Below are 27073 nucleotides of genomic sequence, written 5' to 3' on the forward strand. Positions count from 1 at the left end.
TTCTTTCCAGCGAGAATTCTTTCGAGGTCTGAGAATAGGAAAAAGTCGCTGGGGGCCAGATCTGGCGAATAGGGTGAATGCAGAAGCAATTCGAATCCCAATCCAAGTAATTTGGCCATTGTTTTCATTGATTTGTGACACGGCGCATTGTCTTGATGAAACAGCACCTTTTTTTCTTCAAATGGGGCCGTTTTTTAACGATTTCATTCTTTAAACGATCCAATAACGCTATATAATAATCGCTGTTGATGGTCTGGCCCTCTTGGAGGTAACCAGAATTCTGATGCCATAACCTTTCCAGCTGACTCTTGTGTTTTTCCTCGCTTTGGATTCGGTTCATCGTGTGCGGTCCACTCAGCTGACTGTCAATTGCACTCCGGAGTGAAATGATGTAGCCATGTTTTATCCATTGCCATATATCGACGCAAAAACTCAGGTTTATTGCACTTAAACAGCTTCAAACACTGCTCAGAATCATTAACACGTTGTTGCTTTTGATCGATTGTGAGCTCGCGCGTTATCCATTTTGCAAACAGCTTTCTCATGTAGAAATATTCGTGAATTATGCGATATACATGTTCAGATGATATCTTCACAATGTCTGCTGTTTCGATCAATTTCACTTTATGGTCATTTTGTGAACTTTTTGGATTTTTTCGTCGGTGACAGCCTCTTTAGGGCGTCCTCTGCCTTCGCCGTCTTTGGTGCTCAATTCACCATGTTCGAACTTAGCATACCAATCAATGATGGTTGATTTTCCTAGTGCAGACCCCGGAAACTCTTCATCAAGCCAAGATTTTGCTTCAACTGTATTATTACCACCAAAAAGCAATATTTTATCAACACACGAAATTCTTTTTTTTTTCATATTTTTTTAAATAACAAAAGAAGCTACACTTAAAACGCAATATCTCACAAACTAATGGTTTGAACACTTATCGTTTGAAGGTTAGTACTAACTAAAAATCATATGGATTTAATACTAGCACCGCCATCTGTGCATCAGACCGGGGACTTTTCAATTAGCCTTATATAAGATAAAAAGAAAAGGCGAGCTCAAACTGTATTTTAATTTTTTTTTGCATAACACCTGCTTCTCATTCGTAAAAAAAGCCTGAGAGCTTTTGCCACAAATTATACGATTTATATTTTGAAATATGTCAGTGTACTATTCTTTGCAAATAATTGAGAGCAATTAATAAATATGTTACAGTTTGAAGAAAAAACTTAACACCTCGTATCTCTGAATACGAAACATTTGAGAACAAAAGTTATATAGCAAATAGTCATTATATTTTCATGCAGAACACCCCCCGAATTTTTCGTACATATTCACAACACCCTGTATACATAACAAATATTTTTCTGGTAATTCCTGAACACATGTGTTACTAATGGTTGTTTGATTCAATCAATGGAATACTCGATAAGATATCGGCCTTTCGGACATTAATCTACTCTCAGAAAGGGGTGAAAAGAACCCCCATTTTTTCTGGGCCAATAGAGGCCAGTAAAAACTTCGGAAATTCACTTAATGCCTGGCCCATTAAAATAGCAAAAAGCTCATGATCGTAACTCATCCAGTTATCCCCTACAATGTTAGTAAGTTTAAATTACGTCTGCAATTTATGTTATTAAGTAGCAAAAAGCCCGGGAATCTGGAGGCGTGCAGATAAAGAAGTTAAATGTCTGCAAGTGCAAAGGGCCAACTCCAGAATTGCCCAGATATGGGGAATTAGTCTTGTCGACTTCGGAATTCTGAATATCCGGCCCATTTCTACATTAACTTAAGCTTTTGCGGATTAATTAGGGCTTCCGACATGATTTAAACATTGAAATCAAGATGACCGCATCTTTGGTTTCGCAAGAGGCCACCAGATAGCGCTCGCCCCGCTTTGAACACAACTATGGTTAGTATTTAGTCCGTATTGAAGATATATTGCAGTGAGTTATTGCATTGAGTATTTAGGTACTTCAATACTAAATGGTTATTGTCTAGTTGAATAATAGATGTAAATTTCGACGTCAGAAGTTGAAAATTTGCTTCTTTTTAAGGTTAGGTTAGGTTGAGTTACTTTTCAAGGGTATCATAGAGAGTTTCATCTGAGGTTAGGACATAACACGTACTAACGCTGCATTTTTTCGTGAACAAAATAAGACTGATGAAGTATAAAGCAGTTTCTGAAAGTCAAAGATGTTTTCTAGATATAATATAATATGATAATATAATAAGTTTATTCGTTCGAAAACTACAAATAAACTTAAAAAATAATGTGGAGTTATTCAATGACAACTGTGTACAGCTATTTTAAATCAAAATTAAATTCACTCAAAAACAATTTCACTATCTATCCCTTTTCAATTATCATTTAAATCATCATTTTCTTTGTCATCATCGGTTTTTTTTTTCTCTCATTATCGGGTGTATCGTCTTCATCGGTGGTAGGTAGATTTTTGGGAATTTATAAAGAATCCTAATTCAGCCAGTAACTTCTGCATTCGGGTGATTCCAGTCTAGATTTGACCAGTTAAATCTCAACTAGAATTGATCATTCTATGGAACATGTATCGATCCTGTGTTATAGTACTCCAATTATTATGATGGGATAGGGAATCCAATCCCGCAAATGCGGGATCCCTCTGAAATTCTGAGGAATCAAAATTGCGGGATTTTCCATGCGGGATGATCAGCCGAATTTCGATCTCACCTGAAACATTTTTTGTCGAAAAATTTTCGTAAAATTTTCCATACCTAACCATTAGAAAATTGTTCCTTCATGGGACTATTGTAGCATTTTATTGATTGATTCGACTATGTAGATCCCAAAAATGCTTACAGTTTGGCGTTTAGTACATTATATCAGAAATTATAGGTAAAAATCTGAAATTTTCGAAAAAAAAATTGATGAAATTCCCGAGGCTGCAAGTTCTCCTGGACGTAGCTACCTACGCCCTTGCAACCTCACTGTGTTTCAGATCAGAACCCGATGTTCAAAAAAAGGTTTTGTTTGAGGGGTCTGTGACGAATAATTTAGGAGATATAACGATTTTTGGATGAAAATTCAATTTTTTCCCAAATTTAGGAATCGAATTTCCTCAAAACTGTGAGGTCTACGCAGAATCGGTGAGCGGTGCCAGAATTGACGATCCCTGATTAGCCGAATTTCTATCTCACCTGAAAAATTTTTTGCCGAAAAATTTTCTTAAAATTTTCCATACCTAACCCTTAGAAAATTAAAAAAAAATTAAAAGTTTCTTCATGGGACTATTGTATCATTTTATTGATTGATTCGACTATGTAGATCACGAAAATGCTTGCATTTTATCGATTAGTACATTATTTCAGAAATTAAAGGTAAAAATATGATATGTTTACAACTCTTAACTCTCAATTTTGAATAACAAATGGTTTCTATTTGGAAAAACTGTGAGACAGACCTTGTTGGCAGATTTTTCGAGTTTAACCGCGGCAAAACTTGACAGCTCATGCCATGAAATAAACACTTTTATACTATATTATGTTTTTATTAGCATACGGCTTTTTTATGAGCATGTTTAATAGGTTGAGTACAAAGATTATACCTATATATTGTTAACAATCCCGCATTCTTGTGGATCCGCGGGATTGACAATTTTATCCCCTCGGATTTGGGGGATTGATATTTTGGTAAGGGATTGGATTCCCTACTTACAACTCGAGTTGTGTACTATCCTTTTTCCACGACTGCATTCATTTCCATAAAAACTAAGGTAAATCCAAAAACTGGTGGCAAATCGTGACATAATTAAGAAACGTCAAAAGGTTATCGGCTACGTGGACTGTTTGTTATTGTTATTTGTTTCCGTGGCAACTACTAAAGGTTTTATCTTATTGGTTATTCGCCGTGCGATTTACTTTACAGAAGTTACCGTATTGGTTGTTGATCGTGCTTTCTGTTTAGGGTAAAGTAAATCGCACAGTTTTACATTGTACCGTACTTAAAAATAGATAGTTACATAGTTGGCGAGTTGTACGATGTTCTCCATTTTTTGAAGGGGTAGTAGAAAAAGGTATAATTTTTATACGTTTGGACGAAAAAAGACCGTCTGTGAAATTATACCTCAACATATTCGTTATTTTTTGACATTTGAGGACGAATTATTTGGAAATTAACAGTGAAATTTGTTCCGTTCAACCTCAACAACACAAGGTTAGTGAATTTCGAAACAAATAGAGAGTAAATCAACATCAGCGAAATGATTTTAATAAAATTCAATAATTAATCGCAGGATCGATACACAAGATCTAAATGAAATTTCAAATATGCTTTTTTGTTAAAAAGATAAGTGGGGTTCCACAACCCATAAATGTGTGAACACATGACATCTATATGGAAATCATAACATCTTCTTCTCATTAAAGAGTTTGTTTTCATAGTTATTGCAATTTTTGCTTTTTCGTTGTGTGTGTTTTTGTTGTTGTAACGAACCACCTTAGTGGGACAAAATAAATAACTTGGTAAGTAAATACTTTAAACTTAGACTATTTTATTTATACATATATATTATATATATTCAGTTTTTTCTTCGTAACTCCAGATATATGAACCAAATGCTTCGTCTGAATCGAAACTATCAATCCTCGAGTATAGTGTAAAATGACAATTGGAAAAAATGAAAGAATTTGCTGGAATTCCTCGATAACACATTCTATTTACATTCACTTATTTTTTGCACATTCATTCCTGTCCTCGAAACATACCAATTCAATGCCCACAAATTCAGTAGGTTCTCAATTTTTATTTTAGTTTGAAATTTTTTTTGATGATATTGTTAATGCTTTCAAATTAATTTTGTCTCAATTTATTTGTGTTGGTTGTTAAATAACAACACGAAGACTTATGTGAAAATTGTTGTTTGACACATAAATTTGAATGCATCGATTTAAAAATTCGACTGATTCTTCCGGAATTTGGGAAATTTCATTTTGGTGGATTCGCCAACAGAAATATTAAGACTTGAAGTCTTTTTGGTGAATATCGACTTTGAAGACAGCTTGAAAGTGGCTCCGACCTTCTTCTAGAGAAATTTCCTTTTATTTGTCAATGTCAAGTTTCCAAGGTTGGTTATTCTGAAAACTAGTGATTTATTGTTTGTATTTAGTAATATTTCACGAAAATCGAAACTATGTTGACAAAAATGAAGAAGTGATTTTGAATTCTGTTTATAAAGTAGAAGAAAACGAAGGTAATTAACACAACAGATTGAGGTTATATTTGGTCATAGAATTTGCACGAACAAAAAGGATTTTTCTTGTCATAAGTGGCCATTATCCGGACTATATGATGAAGGACACTTCGAAGCTTTCTTCAACCTTGAAATTGGTTTATGGTACTTTTTTAATTCATAAAGAAGTCTTCTTACGGAAAAGGAGACTTCACTTTCAATTATGAAACTGTCCATTAGGCATTTATCTGATATTGTTTTTTCTTATGAAGTTGTAGAACGATGTACGAATTGAATACAATAATACCAACAAGTCGACACATTTCTCATACTCTTAATCCCAATCCACGAACAGAAACTTCGATTCTCCTGTCGATTAACTTCAGAAAATAAAGATCGGCAAAGCGAACAATATAATGGTCCTTCGAGTGTTCGGATCCGATTGTGACACACTGATTCGATCGAATTGCTTGTCACGTTTGTTTACCTTGTGATTTTTCCGTTGTTTCCGGAGAAAAGAAATGATTTCAAACATTCGGTCCACATTTATGTTACTCCCCCTCCACCTACCTCAGGGTGTTGGGGGAGACAATAAAATAAAGCGTGAGACCATTCGATACGGGGAATGAAATATAATGTGGGCAGCGCTGAATCCACCCCAGGGAACGGGGTTGTTTTTGTGCCATCAACAAATAATTGGTTCATTTTATCGGAAACAATTAGTATCAAGGGAAGTGGATTATGAGTTGAGATGTAGTAAGAAAAGCGTGGGTTTTGCAGAGATGGGATATTTTTCACACGATGAACGTTCCTTCATCTTGGCATTCTTGGGGATGTCGACGTTTCTTTCTTCGGTTTGTGTTTGCGAGGGATCAAACAAAATGTGACGTTCAGATGGCAATATTTATTTATTTAACACGCCTTCGCACGTTCTGTCAGGCAACCCAAAATACATCCTTCGAAGTGTCAAATTATACTCTTGGCCAACCCGGATTCGCACGTTCTGTCAGGAAACTCAAAATACATCCTTGGAAGTGTCAAATTATACTCTATGATTGTTCGCTCGGTCGGAGGAAAAAGGAAAGCCTATTTTCCTTTTCCGTAAGATTTTTTCCGATAATATTTGGTTGTATAAATCTTCACATGCCAGTAATAAAAACAAAAAATAAAGAATTATCCAATTTGAATGTGATCCACTTTTATATTCATAGATTCTCGGCAATCTGAATATGAAAGAGAGAGATCATATGATCGAAACATCATATGTACGTACGTTTGGAATATCGTGAATTTTTATTTTATTCTGAATGAAACTTATTGTTATTTTGATTATTTGGTATTCTAGCAATATTGAACACTGTAGATTAGTAGTGATATTACCGAATTCAATTCGTGGCTGACTAAATTATGAATTTGTAGCCAGTTCCAAATAGCACGTCTTTCGAAAAAACTAATCATCTATGGATCTCGAATTTCAAATTTTGTTTGAAATCTTGATTGCATCTGTTCACTCTAACCACTGTTCTGCCAACAATACTAAGCAGGTACAAACGATCTCTAAAAATTCAGTAGAGATATGCTAAGCGGCGTTCAGTAAGCCCATAGTAACACAGATTTTTTGTTTAAATGGAAATTCAAATCAAAGGAAAAGTTCAAGGACAGATCCTTCAAGGAGATGCGCTTCTCTTTGAGGGATGTGTCCTCAAACTTTTCCACAGATTGGATCGCTGGAATTATGTTAGTTTGTTAATTATTAATAAATCCTATATTCTGAGTGAATAAATTATTGAATTCTTGTTAGAGTTTATTCATAAATAGCAAATGTTCGTTCACTACCAGTTGAAAATTTGTTGACACTGAATTTATGTTATTTGTGGAGATAACGTAAGTTCAAATAAATTATTTATCACCGAAATATATTAAATATTATCAAATACCTTGTGAACAAATATTTTATTCTCTATTAATAAACTTTTTTTCAATGCATAATTTAACTATTAATGAATATATCAAATATAAATCTGCTGTGATAGTTGTGAATGAATAACCTCCAAATAAGTGCTGTATTAATGAAAAAAATATGGATATCTGTCAGTGTATATGAGTAGCATTTTTGAATTAGATATCATATGACGGAAAATTATTATTGTTTTATTTCTCCAGATTCGAATATGGTCCGTACAAAGCAAACGACGTCGCGTAAAACCCCTGGGAAAAAGATTGCTATCAGGGAACCTAGGAAAGACATGCCACCAAGTGGTGGTGGAGTGAAAAAACCCCACAGATTCCGTCCAGGTACAGTCGCCCTTCGTGAAATAAGAAAATACCAAAAATCCACTGACTTGCTCATTAATAGAATGCCATTCCAGCGTGTAGTTAGAGAAATTGCCCAAGATTTCAAATCTGATCTACGTTTTCAGACAGCTGCTATTGGTGCTCTTCAGGTAAGCACATTTTCTTGAGTGAATATTGGGTTTCCGAATAGCGATGATACAATTTCAAAAATAAAAAAAATATATGCATTATTCAGTGAGACCATAGAGTAATAAACATAGATAGAGGGAGTATACACAATTTTTAAGTGTATAATTAATGCTTAGACGACGTTGTCGGATTGTGATATATTTTCATATATAAAGGGTGTTTTTTTTAGAGCTATAGAACTTTAAATTGCAATAAAACAACGATGGATTTTTCGATTGACATGAATTTCATTAATCCGCAAGATAATCTTGTGGCATTACATTTTAAATATGATTTCTGGCATATGACCGCCACGGCTGGCTCGGATGTAGTCCAATCTGGACGTCCCATTTTCGATAACTTTTTCCAATATTTGTGGCCGTATATCGGCAATAACACGGCGAATGTTGTCTTCCAAATGGTCAAGGATTTGTGGCTTATCCGCATAGACCAATGACTTTACATAGCCCCACAGAAAGTAGTCTAGCGGTGTTAAATCAAAAGATCTTGGAGGCCAATTCACAGGTCCAAAATGTGAAATTAGGCGGTCACCAAACGTGTCTTTCAATAAATCGATTGTGGCACGAGATGTGTGACATGTTGCGCCGTCTTGTTGGAACCACAGCTCCTGGACATCATGGTTGTTCAATTCAGGAATGAAAAAGTTAGTAATCATGGCTCTATACCGATCACCATTGACTGTAATGTTCTGGCCATCATCTTTTTTGGAGAAGTACGCACCAATGATTCCACCAGTTCATACAGCGCACCAAACAGTCAGTTTTTCTGGATGAAACGGTGTTTCGACATACACTTGAGGATAAGCTCCACTCCAACTGCGGCAGTTTTGTTTGTTGACGTAGCCATTTAACCAGAAGTGCGCTTCATCGCTAAACAAAATAAAATGGACGTCGTGCGCGATAAGTATTCCGCACAGAACCATTATTTTCGAAATAAAATTGCACTATTTGCAAGCGTTGTTGAGGCGTGAGTCTATTCATGATGAATTTCCAAACCAAACTGAGAATAAATCACTTGACAGCTGTTAAATCGGTCGCCATCTTGAGAGTAATGCCAAGTTATATACTTCGAAAAAAAAACACCCGTTACAATATTACTACATTATTATGAAAGCAGTTATCAATATGAAATTTGAATATTTGGAATTCAATATATTCCCTAATTTCTGATGAATATTCATTATTTTTTTGTATTTACCTGTTAAAAAAAAGCTTTGGGCCCTAAGCGTGATTATTCCAGTCATTAGTCATAGGTTGTTTCACGTGGTTTGACGAGTTTGAAGATTGTTTTATAATATTTCTGGGTATTTATTTTACAATATTGAGTTAATACGAAACTTTAATTCACTATGAGACATTAAAAGTGTGTTCAATTTTGTTCAGAAATCAATAGGACGATTTTGCTAATTTTTTCATTTCTATCATTTGATCTCTGTGAAATATATTTCTCATTTCTTGACAGTGTAGTTTTTATTTAATATTTATTATAATGAAGAAACAATTATTTCATGGTATTGGAGAAAAAATCATAGTTATATTCAATTATCAGAACTAGGATAATATATAATATTCATAACGTAAAAATTTCTGACGTTAAAATAATAGATTTGAAAAAAAAATCTTTTCAAAGACGTTTTATAGATAGATTTTTCATATTTCTTATTCTTTCTCATGCCGTGATATTATAATGGTTGAAAAATATTTTTCGGAAATACCGAAATTATCTTATAAAATTTTCGCTATATTTTGGGAGGAATATATTTTCTTTGGGTGTTATACACTGTGTCCGTAAAGTATGGAACAAATTCATTTTTAGCAAAACAGACGATTTCAAGAAATAATCCTTAAACAAGTCGATTTTTGATTTTAATTTACCGTATTTTAAAATAATTATCTAATATAAAGGTGAATTACTTACGACTAATGACGTCAACGTCATTTTTTTTCAATGGAACACCCCCATTTTGTCTCAATTTTCCGAATACTCTAGCTGAGCTGATTACAAAAATGTATCACATGTTGATTCCAATTGGTACAGGGTGGACAAAAATACAATAGTTTTGTGTGTGCTAATAAAGTAACGGGTAACATTCTTTATTAGTTGAATTAATAATATTATCAAAAATACTCATTGTCTAGCGGCAATTGGTTTGAAAGTGACACCCTGTAGTTTGTTACATGTTTAGATTAATAAAAATAAGCTGTTTCCAAACATGTTTGGTACTTGTGGTCTAGCGAACAGAATATGAAAGAAATTATTTCTTATCAATTTAAAAAAACATAGTCGTCTAGTTTTTTGTGAAATGTCATTATTTGTTTATTGCCGCTAGACAATAAGTATTTTTGATGATATTGTTAATTTAACCAATTAAGAATGTTACGCGTTACTTTATGAGCACACACAAAACTATTGTATTTTTGTCCACGCTGTACCAATTGGAATCAACATGTGATACATTTTTGGAATCAGCTCAGCTATAGTAATTGGAAAATTGAGACAAAATGGGGGTGTTCCATTTAAAAAAATGACGGTGGCGTCATTACTCGAAAGTAGTTCACCCTGTATATCAGATTATTATTTTAAAATACGGTAAATTGAAATCAAAAATCGACGTGTTTCAGGATTATTTCTTGAAATGGTCTGTTTGGCTAAAAGTGAATTTGTTCCATAATTTACGGACACAGTGTAGATAGATTTGTCATATTTCTTATTCTTTCTCATGCCGTGATATTATGATGGTTGAAAAACATTTTCCGGAATTACCAAAAATATCTCATATAATTTTCGCTATCTTTTGGAAGGAACACTCCGTAAATTTTTTTGAGTGGCATATAGCAAAGGTGTAGAATAGCATTTATGAACATTTTTTTATTATAGAACGCTAGAGCGATTCGTAACCATTTTCGAATAATTGACTCACTCTATAATTGATCAAATTCAACAACACCAAAAAACAATGCCTCAACAATAACACAATCTCATATTAATGACTGTTCCCATCTTGGTTATTGAGAAAAGTAAAAATTATTTCTTGGAAACAACGTCTGCTCTGGCGCTCTGCGTCGACTGAGTTCTGACCGTATTTTGATAACAGTTTTTTTCTGCAGGAAGCCTGTGAAGCCTATCTGGTGCTATTGTTTGAGGACACTAACGTGTGTGCAATCCATGCCAAACGTGTGACTATTATGCCTAAGGACATGCAGCTTGCTCGTAGAATTCGAGGGGAAAGATCATAAGAAACTTATTTTTTCAATTTTGAAACACCATTTGATCCTAATTCTACAATATATACCTGATGTATCGATCATGAAGACGGTGTTCAATTGAACTAGATATCTGTAAATAGAAAATGCCTTTGTTTATGTTAATTTCGTGTATTTAATCATGTAGTCTATACTTTACAAAACTCTCAAATATATCATAATATTTAATTTCTTCACTCTACATCATTGTTTTCTTTCAACACAACCATAACGATTCTACCTTGAATGTTATTTACAACCGCATCCCCAAGACATTGTCAAATTATATGAAAACATTTAAATAGCCATTATTCAAACCTTTCTGAATAATAGGTTAAGAAGTTGATTTTGTATTCTGAAAGGGTGATGAATCATGGCTTTATGAACCGGAAGTTAAAGTTCTGAAAATAAAATAGGTGAAGTAAAAGTGTTTGAATGGTGAAAATGAAACTTATCTATCAATTTTGGTTTCATTCAGTATATTCATTTCTGAGAGTTCTAAAATTATTATAATTATCAGGTACCTGAAGTGACCCTTCTTATACCTTAACTAAGAGATAAAAATCATACTTTCTCTAATTCTGTGGTTATTCCGTTCATTCTTCAACATCTTGTAGAACAAAATCGTGTGAGAATATATCAGAAACTCACAGTTTTCATGGTTATATTTTATTATTATATGTTGGTACTCCGAACTTTACGCCACGGCTTTATTTGTCAAATTTGAAATTTGCCTTAAAGAAATCAGTTCTGCCAACCGACATTTTTCAATGCAAAAATCACTAAATGATATTTATGGAAATATTTCATTAATTTCAATAAAAATGCAATGAATTAGAGAAAATAATGTATGATACTCGTACAGAAGGCTCATTCTACCACTCGTTCATTCTACCACTCGTTGAATATTGAACTCGTGGAAGAATATCAATGCCTTCTGCACTTGTATTATAAAAAACTATTCTCCGTTACAAATAAAGTTGGGCTTAATGAAGCAATTTGTATAGGCTCTTGATAAAAATGAGTCATTTTTGCAAATATAGGGTTAAAAATGTATCAGTGGCGTACAGAAAAAACTCAAAGAAGGGATATTTGACGGTCCACAAATAAAATAGTTAAGTAAGAATCCCGCCTTCATAAATTCAATGAATCAAGTTGAACAAGAAGCTTGGATATTATTTGTTATAGTTGTGGAAACTTTTCTAGGCAAACATAAAAGTCAAAATTATGTTGAAATGGCTCAATAGCTTCAAATCATTAGGGAGCAATATGATTATTAAAATTCACTTTTTACACAGTCACGTTTGTGTGTACGATATAATATTGTATTGTAAAAATTTCGTATTGACTTTTTGTTTACTAAACTTACGTCTTACGGATTTGAGTTAAAATAATGTATTTCTCTAAAATTATATATCTTAAAAATTTGAGCTGCTAAGTGAAGATGAATACGTTATTAGAATTCAGGACATCAAACTGATAAAGAATCAGCTCTAAAAACCTCGACACCAAAACAGCTGTTCCCCTGTGAATAAAAAAAGTTTCGAGACAATATTCTTCTAGGAAATTTTCTGGAGGACTTTGAAGTTTGTTGCTTTTTGGTAATTTTGCGAATGAAATATCTAATGTTTTGAAAATTTTTCTCTCTTATGATTTTACTATAGTATAGATTCGATGAAAACTTCTCTAGATCAAAAGTATTCCTTACTTGATACATTTTCATTATAGATAAAACAAAACGAAGTATTTTTCACGTGTCTATTAAATGATGAGTGGAAAATACTTTGTTTCATTTGATGAAAATTAAGTTTTCGTTGTCCAGCCATCCAACATTTTTTGTCTAAATCAAATTTGATTCACTCATTCGTTATTTGTTATTGTCAAAACTATTGAACCACGATTTCGTTATTGAATTATTGCAAAATTTGCACAATGGCTTATTATTTCCTCAAAATATATCTCAAATCAAAAAAATTTTTCTTGGTATCATGTGAAATGTTCAAATTTGAAACTAATTGAATTTTTGTGATTCTCTAGTTTTCATATATTGATTCAATCAATATAATCCTGAATATAAACAAGAAATGTTCACAAAGACTCATTTTTCTTATTTGTGATTCTTGGAAAGAGATTAGTAATTGACAGGTAATTAGTTTCTTGTCCAACCCTACTTTTGAATAGGTCTGTGACTGAAAGAGGGTATATAAACAAATTTATTTTCGAAAACCACATTTGAAGTTAAACCATCGAAGGTATAGCATTTCACTAGTAGACGAGAATTAAATTTTGAGTTTTTCGTGATAAGAATTTCTTTAGGTGAGTATTTATTTTACCAATGTTATTTTTTTCCAAGAGAATTATTTCAAACTTAAGTCATTCTTATGTATATTTATAAATTTTTTCATATATCTGAATCTTGTTATATTTTATCATCAATTTAGCTCTCTGACATTTAGAACCATTGATTCGTTAAATCCAATCAGTTTATTTCTCTAATTCTGTGGTTATTCCGTTAATTCTTCCACATCTTGTAGATCAAAATCGTGTGAGAATATATCAGAAACGCACAGTTTTCATGGTTATATTTCATTATTATATGTTGGTACTCCGAACTTCCCGCCACGGTTTTATCTGTCAATTCATCAATTTGCCTTAAAGAAATCAGTTCTGTCAACCAACATTTTTCAATGCAAAAATCACTAAATTATATTTATGGAAATATTTCATTAATTTCAATGAAAATGCAATGAATTAGAGAAAATAATGTATAATACTCGTACAGAAGGCTCATTCTACCACTCGTTCATTCCAAAACTCGCCACTTCGTGGCTCGTTTTTGAATTTTGAACTCGTGGAAGAATATCAATGCCTTCTGCACTTGTATTATAAATAACTATTTCGTAATATTGGAATTCTCCAAAAACAAGACTTATTGATAACATCATAGTTTGCATATCCCAATTATTAAATGTTTTATTTCTCTAGATCAAAAGATGGCACGCCTTAAACTAAAAATAGTACATAAATCAATTGGCGGTAAAGGCAAAAAGCTTATACCTGGAAAAGCAGCAAGAAAAACGGCCCCAGTAAAGAGTCGACCTGGAAAAGCAGCAAGAAAAACGGCCCCAGTAAAGAGTCGACCTGGAAAAGCAGCAAGAAAAACGGCCCCAGTAAAGAGTGGAGTGAGGATACCACACAGATACCGTTCAGGAACTGCTGCTCTTAACGAAATCAAACGATACCAAAAATCTACTGAATTGCTCATAAAAAAACTGCCATTTCAGCGTTTGGTGCGAGAAACTGCGCAAAAATATAGACCAGATCTGAGATTTCAGACTGCCGCTATCGGTGCTCTTCAGGTAAGCACAAATTTCAACCTAAATCCGATTGAAAGCTAGTTTTGCATGGATTATAGAACTGAATCTTTGAATAAATATAATACTCTCTTCTGATTTATTTAAAGAATTAGTTTATTTGTTTTGCATTTGAAATTTACTCTTCAAAAAATACATATTAAATGGTATATAATTCTATAATTGTTTTAACAGGAAGCCTCTGAAGCTTTTTTAGTACGATTATTAGAAGATACCAATTTATGTGCCATGCATGCCAGACGCGTGACTATCATGACCAAGGATATACAGCTTGCTCTTAGGATCCGAGGGGAAAGACTATAGGATTTATATATTTATATTATTTTATTATAAGTGAGGTTATTTATTATAGGTTATATTAAAGGATTTTTTCAAGTCGTGTAGTTCAAATATCATTGAGTATTCATTTTTTTCATTGACTCACAAAATATATTATTTAATTATAGGTTAGATAATTTATTATAGGTTATATTTAAGGAGTTTTTCAAGTCGTGTAGTCAAATATAATTGAGTAGTCATTTTATTTAATCAACTCACAAAATATATCTGTGTTTTGTATATGAATTGATTCAATATATATTCACTTTGTAAATTCCACAAAATTATTTATTACTTCCCCCTTCATCATCGTTGAAAAAATGTTTACAATATGAAACTACAGATTCACGGCTTGACTTGATCATTAAGCTGTGTGGCTTGAATTGAAATCAAGTCATGTAGTATTTTTTCAATGTCAAATCAAGTATTTATTTGTCAAGTTCTCGAATTCTATCAAGCTACCTGATTTTTAGCAATGTGTAGTGTCATACCAATAAAAAAAAGGTGAAATGAGAAGGAACCTTGCAAAAAGCTCTTTTTCCTACAACTGCTATGGAAAGTAGCGTTTTCTTCATAGCTTACTCAATTTCAGAACTATGTATTGCTCATACTGTGGGAAATATTATTCCCCACGGCACTTTGCCAACACCTCGCTTGGTAGACCAATGAAATTGGGCTTTTGAGTCGTTTCTATAGAAACGCAATAAATTAGCAAACGAAGTCAACGAAGGCCATTTTGATTTGAATCAAGTCCATTACTTGAATTATTGAAATTTGTGCAGTTGTAGGAAAAGTATAGTGTGCAACATGTGGAGAAAGTCCTTTTCTCTTTAGTTACATAAGTATTTAGTAGTATTCATTATTATTATTATTACAACTACAGTTCTATTCGGTGTTTGCGTTCTCTCGCTCAACAAGGCATATTAAAAGTTAAAATCATTATCGTAATAGTATATTGTGCAACATGTTGAGAAAGTCCTTTTCTCGCGAGTGTGGAAGTCAAGGGTTTGTGGCTTATCCGCATAGACCAATGACTTTACATAGCCCCACAGAAAGTAGTCTAGTGGTATTAAATCACAAGATCTTGGAGCCCAATTCACAGGTCCAAAACGTGAAATTAGGCGGTCACCAAACGTGTCTTTCAATAAATCGCTTGTGGCACGAGCTGTGTGACATGTTGCGCCGTCTTGTTGGAACCACAGCTCCTAGGACCGTATTCTCGACAAGTGATCTTTCAAAACGTATACGTACTTACAGTGCTCTGAACACTGAATGAACATATACGTTTTGAAAGATCACTTGTCGAGAATACGGTCCCTGAACATCATGGTTGTTCAATTCAGGAATGAAAAAATCATGGCTCTATACCGATCACCATTGACTGTAACGTTCTGGCCATCATCGTTTTTGAAGAAGTACGGACCAATGATTCCACCAGCGCATAAAGCGCACCAAACAGTCAGTTTTTCTGGATGTAACGGTGTTTCGACATACACTTGAGGATTAGCTTCACTCCAAATGCAGCAGTTTTGTTTGTTGACGTAGCCATTCAACCAGAAGTGCGCTTCATAACTAATGGACGTAGCGCGATACTTATTCCGGACAGAACCATTATTTTCGAAATGAAATTGCACTATTTGCAAGCGTTGTTTAGGCGTGAGTCTATTCATGATGAATTGCCAAACCAAACTGAGAATAAATCACTTGACAGCTGTTTAATCGGTCGCCATCTTGAACAGTAATGCCAACTCAAAGTTATATACCTCGAAAAAAAACACCCGTTATAACAGGTAGATCAAACAAAATTGTTCCGATTCAAATTCAAAAAAATTATATTGAAATTGTCCCGCTTTCCTTTGTCCTTCTCTCGATAAATCATTGGAACTTCACATATAGAATTTAAAAAATAAAAAAAGATCAACAAGCCAACGGAATGTTCAGCTGTCTGTCCGAATAGACAGTTTTCGAAATCTGAACTTGGCTAATACGAACGTGTATGCTGCTGATGGCAATTGATCAGGATTACTCTATTAATAACAACTTTCAGCACGTCGCTAGCAGATCATTGTCGGTCCTATAACGTTTCATATTAGGGGGAACGATGAAAGACAGGTTGAGGGATTATTCTATTTGAAAATTGCGTTTTGAGATCAGTGTTTTTGACGTGGAAACTGATTCGAGGTGGTATTTCAAAGGGGAACACGCTGATGGAAATCTGAAATATGCTGATATACAGGCTGTGCCGAGAACCTTGACACCTTGACCTTGAAGATTCCCACCGTAGATGGTCAAGTGTAAAATTGTCTAGGTAACGGCTTTAGCTATACAGAGTGTTCCACTATTGATGCGACGCTCTGTTACGTAAAGAGCTGAAATTTTCGACACAAGATCATTAGACTCCATTAGAGCTTCATTTTCAAAACATTCGGAGATGCATGGGTTGCCCAAAAAAGTGTTAATGAAAATACATACGTTTCTTTTATGGGACACCCTACTTTTATTCAATTTTTAGATTGCATGGAGCATATTCGAAGTTTCGTATGCTCAAAACTAATCTTTTTCGAGAAATTTTGACTTTCCATAAATTTGCAAAAACCCAATCACTTCAAAATCAATTAATTTATTTGAATGAGATTTTGACAATGAATACTAGTAGAACGGAGGTAAGTACAGACCTCAGAGTAATAAACATAGATAAAGTGAGCATATGTCATTTTTAATAAGCAAATTTTGTCTCCAACATGAACTATCAAATTTGACATGAAGCGCGCGGAAATGAAAACATATCAGTGATACGATATTTCACTCAATTCGCGAGTATCCTCACAAAGAAAGCACTTCTTATGTCTCATATCAACGTTTCATATTAACTCAAAATATATTGAAATAAATACCTAATTATATCAGAAATTCAAAAAACAAATTTCGAGCGCGCCAAACGACGTGAAACAACCGATGACAATAGTAGAGCAAAATCAGCCAAACGTTGGATTTCAGCAGGTAGATACAGAAAATAACAAATATTCTGCTTTTTATAAATTCGACATTTAGGAAAAATATCGGATTCCAAATATCAAAATCTGCAAATTTAATCCAGAACCACTCAAATAAATATATTTCATTCAATGTAATATACATTCATAACGATATAGTAAAAATGTGGATTTGAAAATATATCACAATCCAACAACGTAATCTAATCATGTTGGGGACATGTTAAAATTGCGTTTACATCCTCTATCCATGTTTATTACTCTATGGTACAGACTTTTTGATAATCATAGAAAAATCTACAGAGTGTTCAAAATGAGAGAATTCATTGATGACTCAATCTAATGTTGATATCGGGATAATTCCAAATTGCATATCATGTAATAATTTTCTTTCTTCGCTATATGAAATATATTATGTTCCCTTTTGAATTCAAATAAAATTTTGTGGATATAATCTTGAAAAACATTATCTATATTATTCAGGTATTTAATAGGTATTGAAAATGGTAAAAGTCAACGGTTATTGCTATTTTCAAGTAAAAATGAATATCCACCAAATTGAATACTAAAAGTTATTTCGAAATCTCAAAATATTTTCGTTTTCACACATTTTTGTCTTGGATTCATTAAAAAATTTTACTTTAATTATGAATATCTATATTGGTGCATTTTACTTCTCCTTCCTCTATACCCTTGAAAAAATGCATTACTTTCCATCATTATATTTTGTTGCTAATGGTATATTTGAAAAGATCAAATAAGGCTAGACAATGGGTACAATAATTAATTTTATATCAATTCATAAGATCAATACCCATCAACCACTTTAAAGCGTATTTTGAGATTCATTATTGGTACATTTTTGCTAGTAATTGCTACTTCAACTTTGATATCCCATGATGGTAGAAAGTTGAATAGCTCATTCGTCACCAATCTGTTTGGATCTATATCTACAGCTTTATAATATCCCTGAAAAAAAAAAATTTTCTTAGAGAACATAACCACTTCGGCTTTGCCTTAGTTTCTTATTACTACACTTTTATCGAGTGTATTTCTGAGCCTAATGGTCCACGCTTGAACTGCGCATGTGTCCAGGTCAAATTTTCAATTTAATTGAACATTGCCACCACGAATGTAAAATGCAGATCGACCAACACAAATTTTATCTGTTTGACGTGATAGAAGTTAAATTATTAGTAATGTCGATTTTAATATTAGCACTGAAATAAGCGTCACAATTATGGGGTACTTAATATTAATTGTCAGCCATCAGACCAGGAATAGACAAAAAAATAGACATCGAAATACACTCAAAAAAGGCTATAAAGGTGTCAGGAAGGGTTTATACTTAATACAGTAAAAACTAACACAGAACACCACCAATACATTCGAGCAACTAATTTTCGAATGGAATTACATATTTTTCTGAATATTGTTCGAATCTGTTTAGTACATTGAATCCTTCATCTCTTACTCTAGAAAATGGACATTTCTTTGGGATGTTGAATCTCTCATCCATATAGGAAGACCACATCATTTTGAACTCTCCTGATTCCATAAACTGACATAGTTTTCTCTTCATTGATAGAGCTGTTTTTTTGTAAGTGTTGTCTGATAGTTTGTAAATATCCACAGCTAGCTGAGGGTAACATAACATTTGAAAAATCTTTTTTCAACTCACAGTTATCACGGACACATCTATTAGATGTTTCGTAAACGAAATTTGAATATAAATCTTACCATGGCATCCGTAGGAATGTCTTTTGTTAAATTCATCCTCACGTTTATGAGAAATGTAGTTGCGTTGAATTTATTCGATGAACATGTTGCTGTTCCATATTGTGGATCTAGATATGTAACTTCTGTCGTCTCAAATTCAATTCCTTTCTGAAAAATATCTCGACACGTAACGAAAAACATATGTAGTTACTAATAATACAAATTCAAAAAAAATATCGATGATAACCAGGGGTGGGATTCGAACCCACGATAATTTGTTCTGATATTCACAAATTTGAAATATAGGTACATATCTCCGAAACTATAAGTGCTAGGAATCTACTTCAAAAAATGTATTCTTTAGTATTTTATATTTTTTATTTCCTGATTATGCGTTGAAAATTTTGTGAGATATGTACATATAATTTTTTCAAGAATTTTTTCCCATTGAAATTTAATGGATCTTTTTCTCGTATTAGTATGGTATAGCAACTTATTTTGTACCTAATTTCATACAAATATCCAGCTCTATTCAAGAATTTGATAAGAATATCTTTTCATTCTCCGTGTAGTCCTCGTCTCAGAAACTATGCATTTTCTTCCAATAATTTTGGTGATATTCAACTGATCGAATCAAAAATAAGGTTGTGAAAAAACTACTCGAGAGTCATGAAAAATTTCATATATACACTCACCGACAAAAAAACTCGGCCACATAAAATAGGTAAATCTTCAAAAGAAATCAAGATATCAAGGTGATATAAAAGCGAAAAAGATGGTCTTTGTAATAAACTGAGCTCAGACTCTACAACTGTTCCACAGGGTGGTACTACAAATACTTGTTTTTAATTCCAACCTTTATAAATGAGCTATCAACATTTTTGGAAAACCTGTCTGTAATTTGCTTCAATACCAAAGAATTTATCTTCAATTTGACGTAGAAACAATTGAAGTCGATGAAAAATTATGATGAAGTTTTTGGTCAACGAACTTCAGAAAAAAAAGGTGGCCTAGTTTTTTGCTGACGAGTGTATAAATGAAAGGATATTCTCATCAGATTTTTGAACAGTATATATTCAAAACGTAAACATTGAAAATCGAATAGTAGGTAAAAAATACTAATGACACAATTTTATGAAACATGAAAGCTTTAAAAATCAGCCAAATGAAATAAAAAATGTATGGTCCAAAAACAAACTACATGTAACAAAATTCAAGACATGTATTGATACGATTAAATAGCATCCATTATTAGATCGCAATGTTCTGTCGTTTTTTTGTAGATTTTTATCGAATTTTAGATAGAGTGTGTCCCTGAGTTTGAAGCCGATTTGTATTTTTCTTTTCTTCAATAAAAGCAATTTATAATTATTATTATCATATGATTTTTGAGTATTATGAACAGATTGCTCTAGAATCTCATCATTATGTTGGTATTTCTCGAATTTTGAGACGAGAAGGAAATAAAGGAAAAATTACCCTATATTTTCGTGAATTCTCAACTAAGGGAGTTGAAATTTTGAGTCCAAAATTTGGTATCTCAGAATATCTAAGAAAAGGAGAAAAGCACTGATATGAAGTCAAGGCACTGATTGCGCCCTTGGAGATCACAGAACTGTCTGTCGGTAGGTATATTTATGTGTTCTCCAAGTGTGCAATTGGCGCATGAATGATGAGCGCTTGGCAACTTCTGACTTCATGTCATTGTTTAGGTATTCTGCAATAGTAAAGAAGTTTTTCAAAATTTTTGATATTTTTGTTCGAATATTCATACTCACTTAAATTGAGCAAATAAAATTGAACGTTTCAATGAATAATTCATTAAATATGACTGAAACATTATACCTTTGCCACACAAACACCAAACAATAAAAAAATGAGAAAAAACCTCATATTCCAGGTAATAGTTGAAACATTAATTTCACGACAATATACAAATTACTGCACCAATTAAGCTCGATGTAATCCGAAATAAACATTTATAGTCAAATCATAATTATTTTTCATGATTCCAATTTATGTTATCTCTTCATCTAGCCAATATATAATTTCATGTGATTATATTCGAGAAAAATTTAAAGTTCTGATGGGAGTTGAATGAAACCCATGATCCATTCTGAAATTAAAATCCATTCCGTTTTGATGCTCCGATAGTTACACGAAGGCTGAATTTATTTGTCAGAGCGTCGAGCGTTGTATCGAGCTTTTGGAGGCAGATCGTTGAAAGTTGTTACATTTAATAAGGCTTGGGAACAACTTTAATCTAGTATATATTTTCCTTTTCGGGGTGTCGTTCTTACATTCAATGGAAATCGTTTTCTGAACCGTCTGCCGAAGGTTGTAGCTCATGAAACACGACATAGTGTTATTTTGTAGTTACACATAAGATGGGTCTTATACGTACAGAGAGTTTCATGTCTTTTATGAAGGCGATTCAACAATGGTGTCTTGGGTATTGTGTTCGAAGATGGACATCCTACAGAGGCATCTTCAAAGGAACATGTATTTACTTTATGAATTAACAGAAATATTGACTGTTATTGTTATTCTCCTTCGAAAAAATAGAGAAATATGAAGGGTTATCCATTTTGACATTTTTCATCATCTGTCGAATACAAAATTATTTAAATATCCTCCACGTGATCTTCTACAGGACTCCATCGTTCTGAGGAAATTTTTTATGATTCGCCAGCATTTTTCATGCAATATCTCACCAATAACTTGACAGATGGTTTTCAAGTTATCAATAGCCTGATAACACGATCCAACAAACAACTCCAGAAAAAAACATCCAAATTAAAAGTTTTTTGTGGCCCATTCTCATTTTTGTAACAAGAAATTCAGCGCTTTGGGAATTTTTCTTTCAATAAAGCCAATAAGGGTGCACTCGTGTGGTTTATTTCACCCTTTTGCTGGAACCACATCTCTTCCAATTCTATATCATTTATTTCAACCCTAAAAACAAAAAACGATAATCATTTGAACAATTTGGCTGTAGCGATGAGAATTGATGATTTGAGTGCCACTTTCTTCAGTTTAAAAGAAGTACGAGCCAATCACTACACCACACAGTGGCTTTTGTGGATGTTTTGATCTCTCATAACTGGCATTGGGGTATATGGACCTAAACTGAGGATCTCTGAAGCCCTGAGAAGTGAGCTCTCTATTTTACAGACCGAGAGACTGGCTGTTTACGTATGCGCTCAGGAGTGTCTCAGAATGAACCTCAAGGCGGCGAATGTCTACTTCACCATGGACAGCTAGACCACGCTGAGATCGCTGGAATCGTACTGCCAAGGGTCTCTGTTGACCTGGGAGTAAGGTAACACCATAAAGCAACTGGTAAGAGGCAATAAAGTGACTCCACTATTGGTACCAGGGCCCTGTGGTGTTGAAGAAAACGGAAAAGCCGATGAACCTACAAAAAATGCATCAAGGTTAACACCTGCTGGACCTGAGCCTTTCTGTAGGCTAGGAAAAGAACAATATAAGACAGCGGTCCAGCAATGGGAGTTGAATAGCAGAATAACCCTCTGGACAAACACTCCTGGCCTTACTCAGGTCAAGAAATTCGTGATGATTTCACCTACCCATGCCAGAAAGCTCTTGAAGCTGTCACGAGCTGAGTTTCGGGTAATGGTGAGACTGCTGTCAGTACAAACATCATTTGTACCGTATGAGAAAGTCAGCAGATGAGATCTGCAGGAACAGTGGATCAGAGCAGAAATAGCGGAACACATGGTATGCAAGTGTTCAAAGCTGGCTGGTCTAAGAACCATTCATATGGGGAAGCCGGTCCTGGATAACCGTGAGGTAACAGCCAAGGCTCATAAGGATGTTGTCAGTTTTATCAATGCCATTGACGAACTCCTTGGGTTTCCATGAATGAGTAGATTAGAGAACAAAAAATCTACATGGTCGCAGAGAATCGAACCCGCATTTTTCGAATCACTAGTCTAGCGCTCTCATCAATGAGCTATTAAGGAAGCTAAAAGTTCCAACTGCATATTGAGGAACCACCACTCCCAGAATCAAATGTTAGTAGAAAGTTAATGTTGAAAGGGAACTCATTCCCTATGGTGATCATCACAATTCTATTCACCTTGATGATCACCAATAGTAAATTAGTTCCCTTTCAACATTAACTTTCTACTAACATTTGATTCTGGTAGAAGTGTTTCCTCGATATGCATTTGGAACTTTCAGTTTCCTCGATAGCTCATTGTTAAGAGCGCTGGACTAGTGATTCGGAGGTTGCGGGTTCGATTCCCAATCTAGGAGTTACTTTTTCCCGAATTAAAATTGTTTGTCATACCAGTATATATTTTCTCTTAATTATTTTCAGACGAAATCATTATTTCATATTTAATGAATGAGATTGTTATCGAAAATCATTATTCATTTAAAGATCCTTGTTATTTATTTGAAATCCCTGATTGATGATAATATTGTTTGCTACCTCAGAAAAAACGTGAAAATAGTAAGAAAAACTAGTGAAAGCCGGTCCTGGATAACCGTGAGGTAACAGCCAAGGCTCATAAGGATGTTGTCAGTTTTATCAATGCCATTGACGAACTCCTTGGGTTTCCATGAATGAGTAGATTAGAGAACAAAAAATCTACATGGTCGCAGAGAATCGAACCCGCATTTTTCGAATCACTAGTCTAGCGCTCTCATCAATGAGCTATTAAGGAAGCTAAAAGTTCCAACTGCATATTGAGGAACCACCACTCCCAGAATCAAATGTTAGTAGAAAGTTAATGTTGAAAGGGAACTCATTCCCTATGGTGATCATCACAATTCTATTCACCTTGATGATCACCAATAGTAAATTAGTTCCCTTTCAACATTAACTTTCTACTAACATTTGATTCTGGTAGAAGTGTTTCCTCGATATGCATTTGGAACTTTCAGTTTCCTCGATAGCTCATTGTTAAGAGCGCTGGACTAGTGATTCGGAGGTTGCGGGTTCGATTCCCAATCTAGGAGTTACTTTTTCCCGAATTAAAATTGTTTGTCATACCAGTATATATTTTCTCTTAATTATTTTCAGACGAAATCATTATTTCATATTTAATGAATGAGATTGTTATCGAAAATCATTATTCATTTAAAGATCCTTGTTATTTATTTGAAATCCCTGATTGATGATAATATTGTTTGCTACCTCAGAAAAAACGTGAAAATAGTAAGAAAAACTAGTGAAAGCACGAACTCTCACTTAACACTTCACATTTTCGTTCGGAAGAGTAGCGCTTTTACTACTTTTACACAATGTAATAATGTTGCTAGCATATTATGCATTTTTCTTATTTTAGTTCGAGATTATTTCTCAGATAACTATCAATAGAATATCTTCCCAACGGTTGATCATCCAAAACAGATTTCCATAATGTCAAATTTAAAGGATGCTCTCAAAAGGTGTTAAAAGTGTGATTAAAATGAATGGACACAACCTTCTGAATTCCGAATGAACTTCAAGTCGAAATAAATCATTGGTGCGAAAAATTTACCGATTACCTGTGACGATGAAGAAAAAGCACGGTTTCTAATCTGAATTCCTAATCTTTCCGTTGTAATCTAGCTGAATTTTAATTGATTGAATCAATTGAAAAACTCTTTGAGGGCATTAATTCACTCGAAATTCGACTCCAGAAAATTTTCAATAGGAAAAGGAGATGATGAAAAAGTGATTGATTAAGGATTACAGGGTCTTCGAAATCGAAGAAAAATTAATGAATTCGCCACTCTTATTTCCTTGAAATTCGAGGAAATAGCTTTCTTGGCGCTCTGATCAGAAAGAATTTCCTTTGGACGATTCTAATGAGAATTTGGAGGATATTGTTACTGGAGCTTATGAAACACAAGGCTAAATAATACATTTCTGAGCGATGTTGTGAATTCTTTGATGAAGAGATAATATTCAAAGGTTCATCGAAAATTTTTCCTTCAGAAATATATTATTTATTATTTTAATATACAGGGTGAGTCTTTGACTTGTACATATATTTTAACCCAAGATTCCTGAGGTCAAAAGAAACACTTTTTCCCTTTACCATTTTTTCCGATTCGGCACGGTTAAAAAGATACAGGCTGTTGAAAATCGTTAAAAAAATGTGATTTTCGGCCATATCTCGTAAATGGTTGTATCGAAGGAAATGATTTTTGAAATATAGCTTTTTTTTGATGTGATACATCTTATCCGAACACAAGATTGCATACACATTCTTCTGTTTCTTTATTATGAACATTACATCCCATAAAAATACCAGAAATTCGAAGAATCCAACTCTTAAGAGTAATTTGAATGTTCATTGAAGAATATTTGGCTAATTTGAAAAATAAAAGTATTCTTCATGTTTTCTCGTACAAAGCGCCGTTTTCGAATAACTTGATCTTAAAAAAAAAAATTATCTGTGAAATTAAAAAAATTGGGTACTTTGGCTGAATGCAACTCTGTTCTGTTGTGGAAAAAAAAACCACAGAAATGAATATTTACTATGATGTCATGTCTCAGATTTTAGAATTGAAGTACTAGCCAACTTAGTTTGAAAATGAAGTTGTAAAAGTGAATAAGCTCACCTCAACTCCTCGATTTGATTACAAATTACTGAGCTTTGGCACAGCTCTGATAATAAGAAGATACTTCACTAAAATCAACATTCTTTTTGAAAAGTCCAGATTATTCATAAAGCCCATGTTTAAAAAAGTTTTCACAAAATAGTCCCATTATAATGAAAACAATCAATATCCCACTAAAGACTGCTGCTATCGAACAATACTGTATTCTTCTTCGGCTCATTCAAACTCACATCGAAACATTCCACTAGGACTAGGTACATACTAGACAAATTTTCATGTTATTGAGATTGAATACTTTCATTCTTTTGCTATTCCATAAATTCATCCTAAGAGCATATGATTGACATACTTCCAAGAAGGCCATAATTGTTTTAATGTGAAAACAAATTGGGTGAGTTGAAAGAAACTGGATATTCTATTGTGGATATTTAAGTTGAATACTTCTTATTTATTTTCAATGCCAAAATCAAGATGAATTAAGTAGTAAAGTTGGCTATAATGTAGGTACACATTAAGAACAAATTTGATTACAAGTGGAGTCTAACATTTTCCATTGATTAAAGAGCCAGAATATTTTACATATTTCCATATTTTCATACTGATGTCTTCAAAAATATTGATGCATTTCAATATTTTTATGAGACAGTTGGAACAAATCAAATGCTTCATTTCATAACAAATATCTTATAACAATAACAGTGTCAACTGTAAATGAAAATTTTAGGTTAGAACATAGAACTGCTTTGTTTATATTTGGCATCACTCGAAATTTGAAATTCAAACTTGAAACCACAGATAACTATAGTCTGTGTTAAAACTTTCATAGATGAATATTATTTATTTGGGAATTTAAGGTTAAATGGCAATTCTTGTAAACAACGATATCATATAAATGAAATATAAAGAATGAATGGATATGGATATCAGAGCTAATGTGGGTGGTAGCGAGCTCAATTCATTATAATTATCGAAAATGAAATAGAAATCAAGAGAAGAATATTTAATCTTTAGCGTCAACGAAATTGGAATAACTCGTTTATTTTATTATAAACACTACTTTGTTCAACAAATGGAATGTTAAACGTGAGTTTATGATGGTTTTTCTAATTTAGTAGCTTATTTCCAAGGTTCAAAAGGTATATCTTATGCTTGAGAA

At 33.4% G+C, this 27073-nt stretch overlaps 3 protein-coding genes across 3 annotated transcripts; 2 read left to right on the forward strand and 1 right to left on the reverse strand.

Moving 5' to 3' along the window:
• Positions 1–4345: 4345 nt before the first annotated feature.
• Positions 4346–11133, forward strand: LOC123682813 (histone H3.3-like). Its single transcript, XM_045621619.1, has 3 exons — positions 4346–4498; positions 7369–7649; positions 10797–11133. The coding sequence occupies exons 2-3, from the start codon at positions 7377–7379 to the stop codon at positions 10923–10925; spliced, it is 402 nt and encodes a 133-aa protein (XP_045477575.1). The 5' UTR covers positions 4346–4498; positions 7369–7376; the 3' UTR covers positions 10926–11133.
• A 2791-nt stretch (positions 11134–13924) lies between these two features.
• Positions 13925–14608, forward strand: LOC123683138 (histone H3.3 type 1-like). Its single transcript, XM_045622035.1, has 2 exons — positions 13925–14290; positions 14480–14608. Exons 1-2 carry the CDS (start codon positions 13925–13927, stop codon positions 14606–14608), a joined length of 495 nt encoding a protein of 164 aa, XP_045477991.1.
• A 3677-nt stretch (positions 14609–18285) lies between these two features.
• Positions 18286–21271, reverse strand: LOC123682816. The gene is made up of 4 exons (XM_045621622.1): positions 21181–21271; positions 19357–19503; positions 19091–19255; positions 18286–18585 (listed from the first exon to the last, which is right to left on the reverse strand). The coding sequence occupies exons 1-4, from the start codon at positions 21226–21228 to the stop codon at positions 18424–18426; spliced, it is 522 nt and encodes a 173-aa protein (XP_045477578.1). The 5' UTR covers positions 21229–21271; the 3' UTR covers positions 18286–18423.
• Positions 21272–27073: the final 5802 nt, after the last annotated feature.

The sequence above is a fragment of the Harmonia axyridis genome, chromosome 6 (assembly GCF_914767665.1).
Source record: "Harmonia axyridis chromosome 6, icHarAxyr1.1, whole genome shotgun sequence".
NCBI classification, from domain to species: Eukaryota; Metazoa; Arthropoda; class Insecta; order Coleoptera; family Coccinellidae; genus Harmonia; species Harmonia axyridis.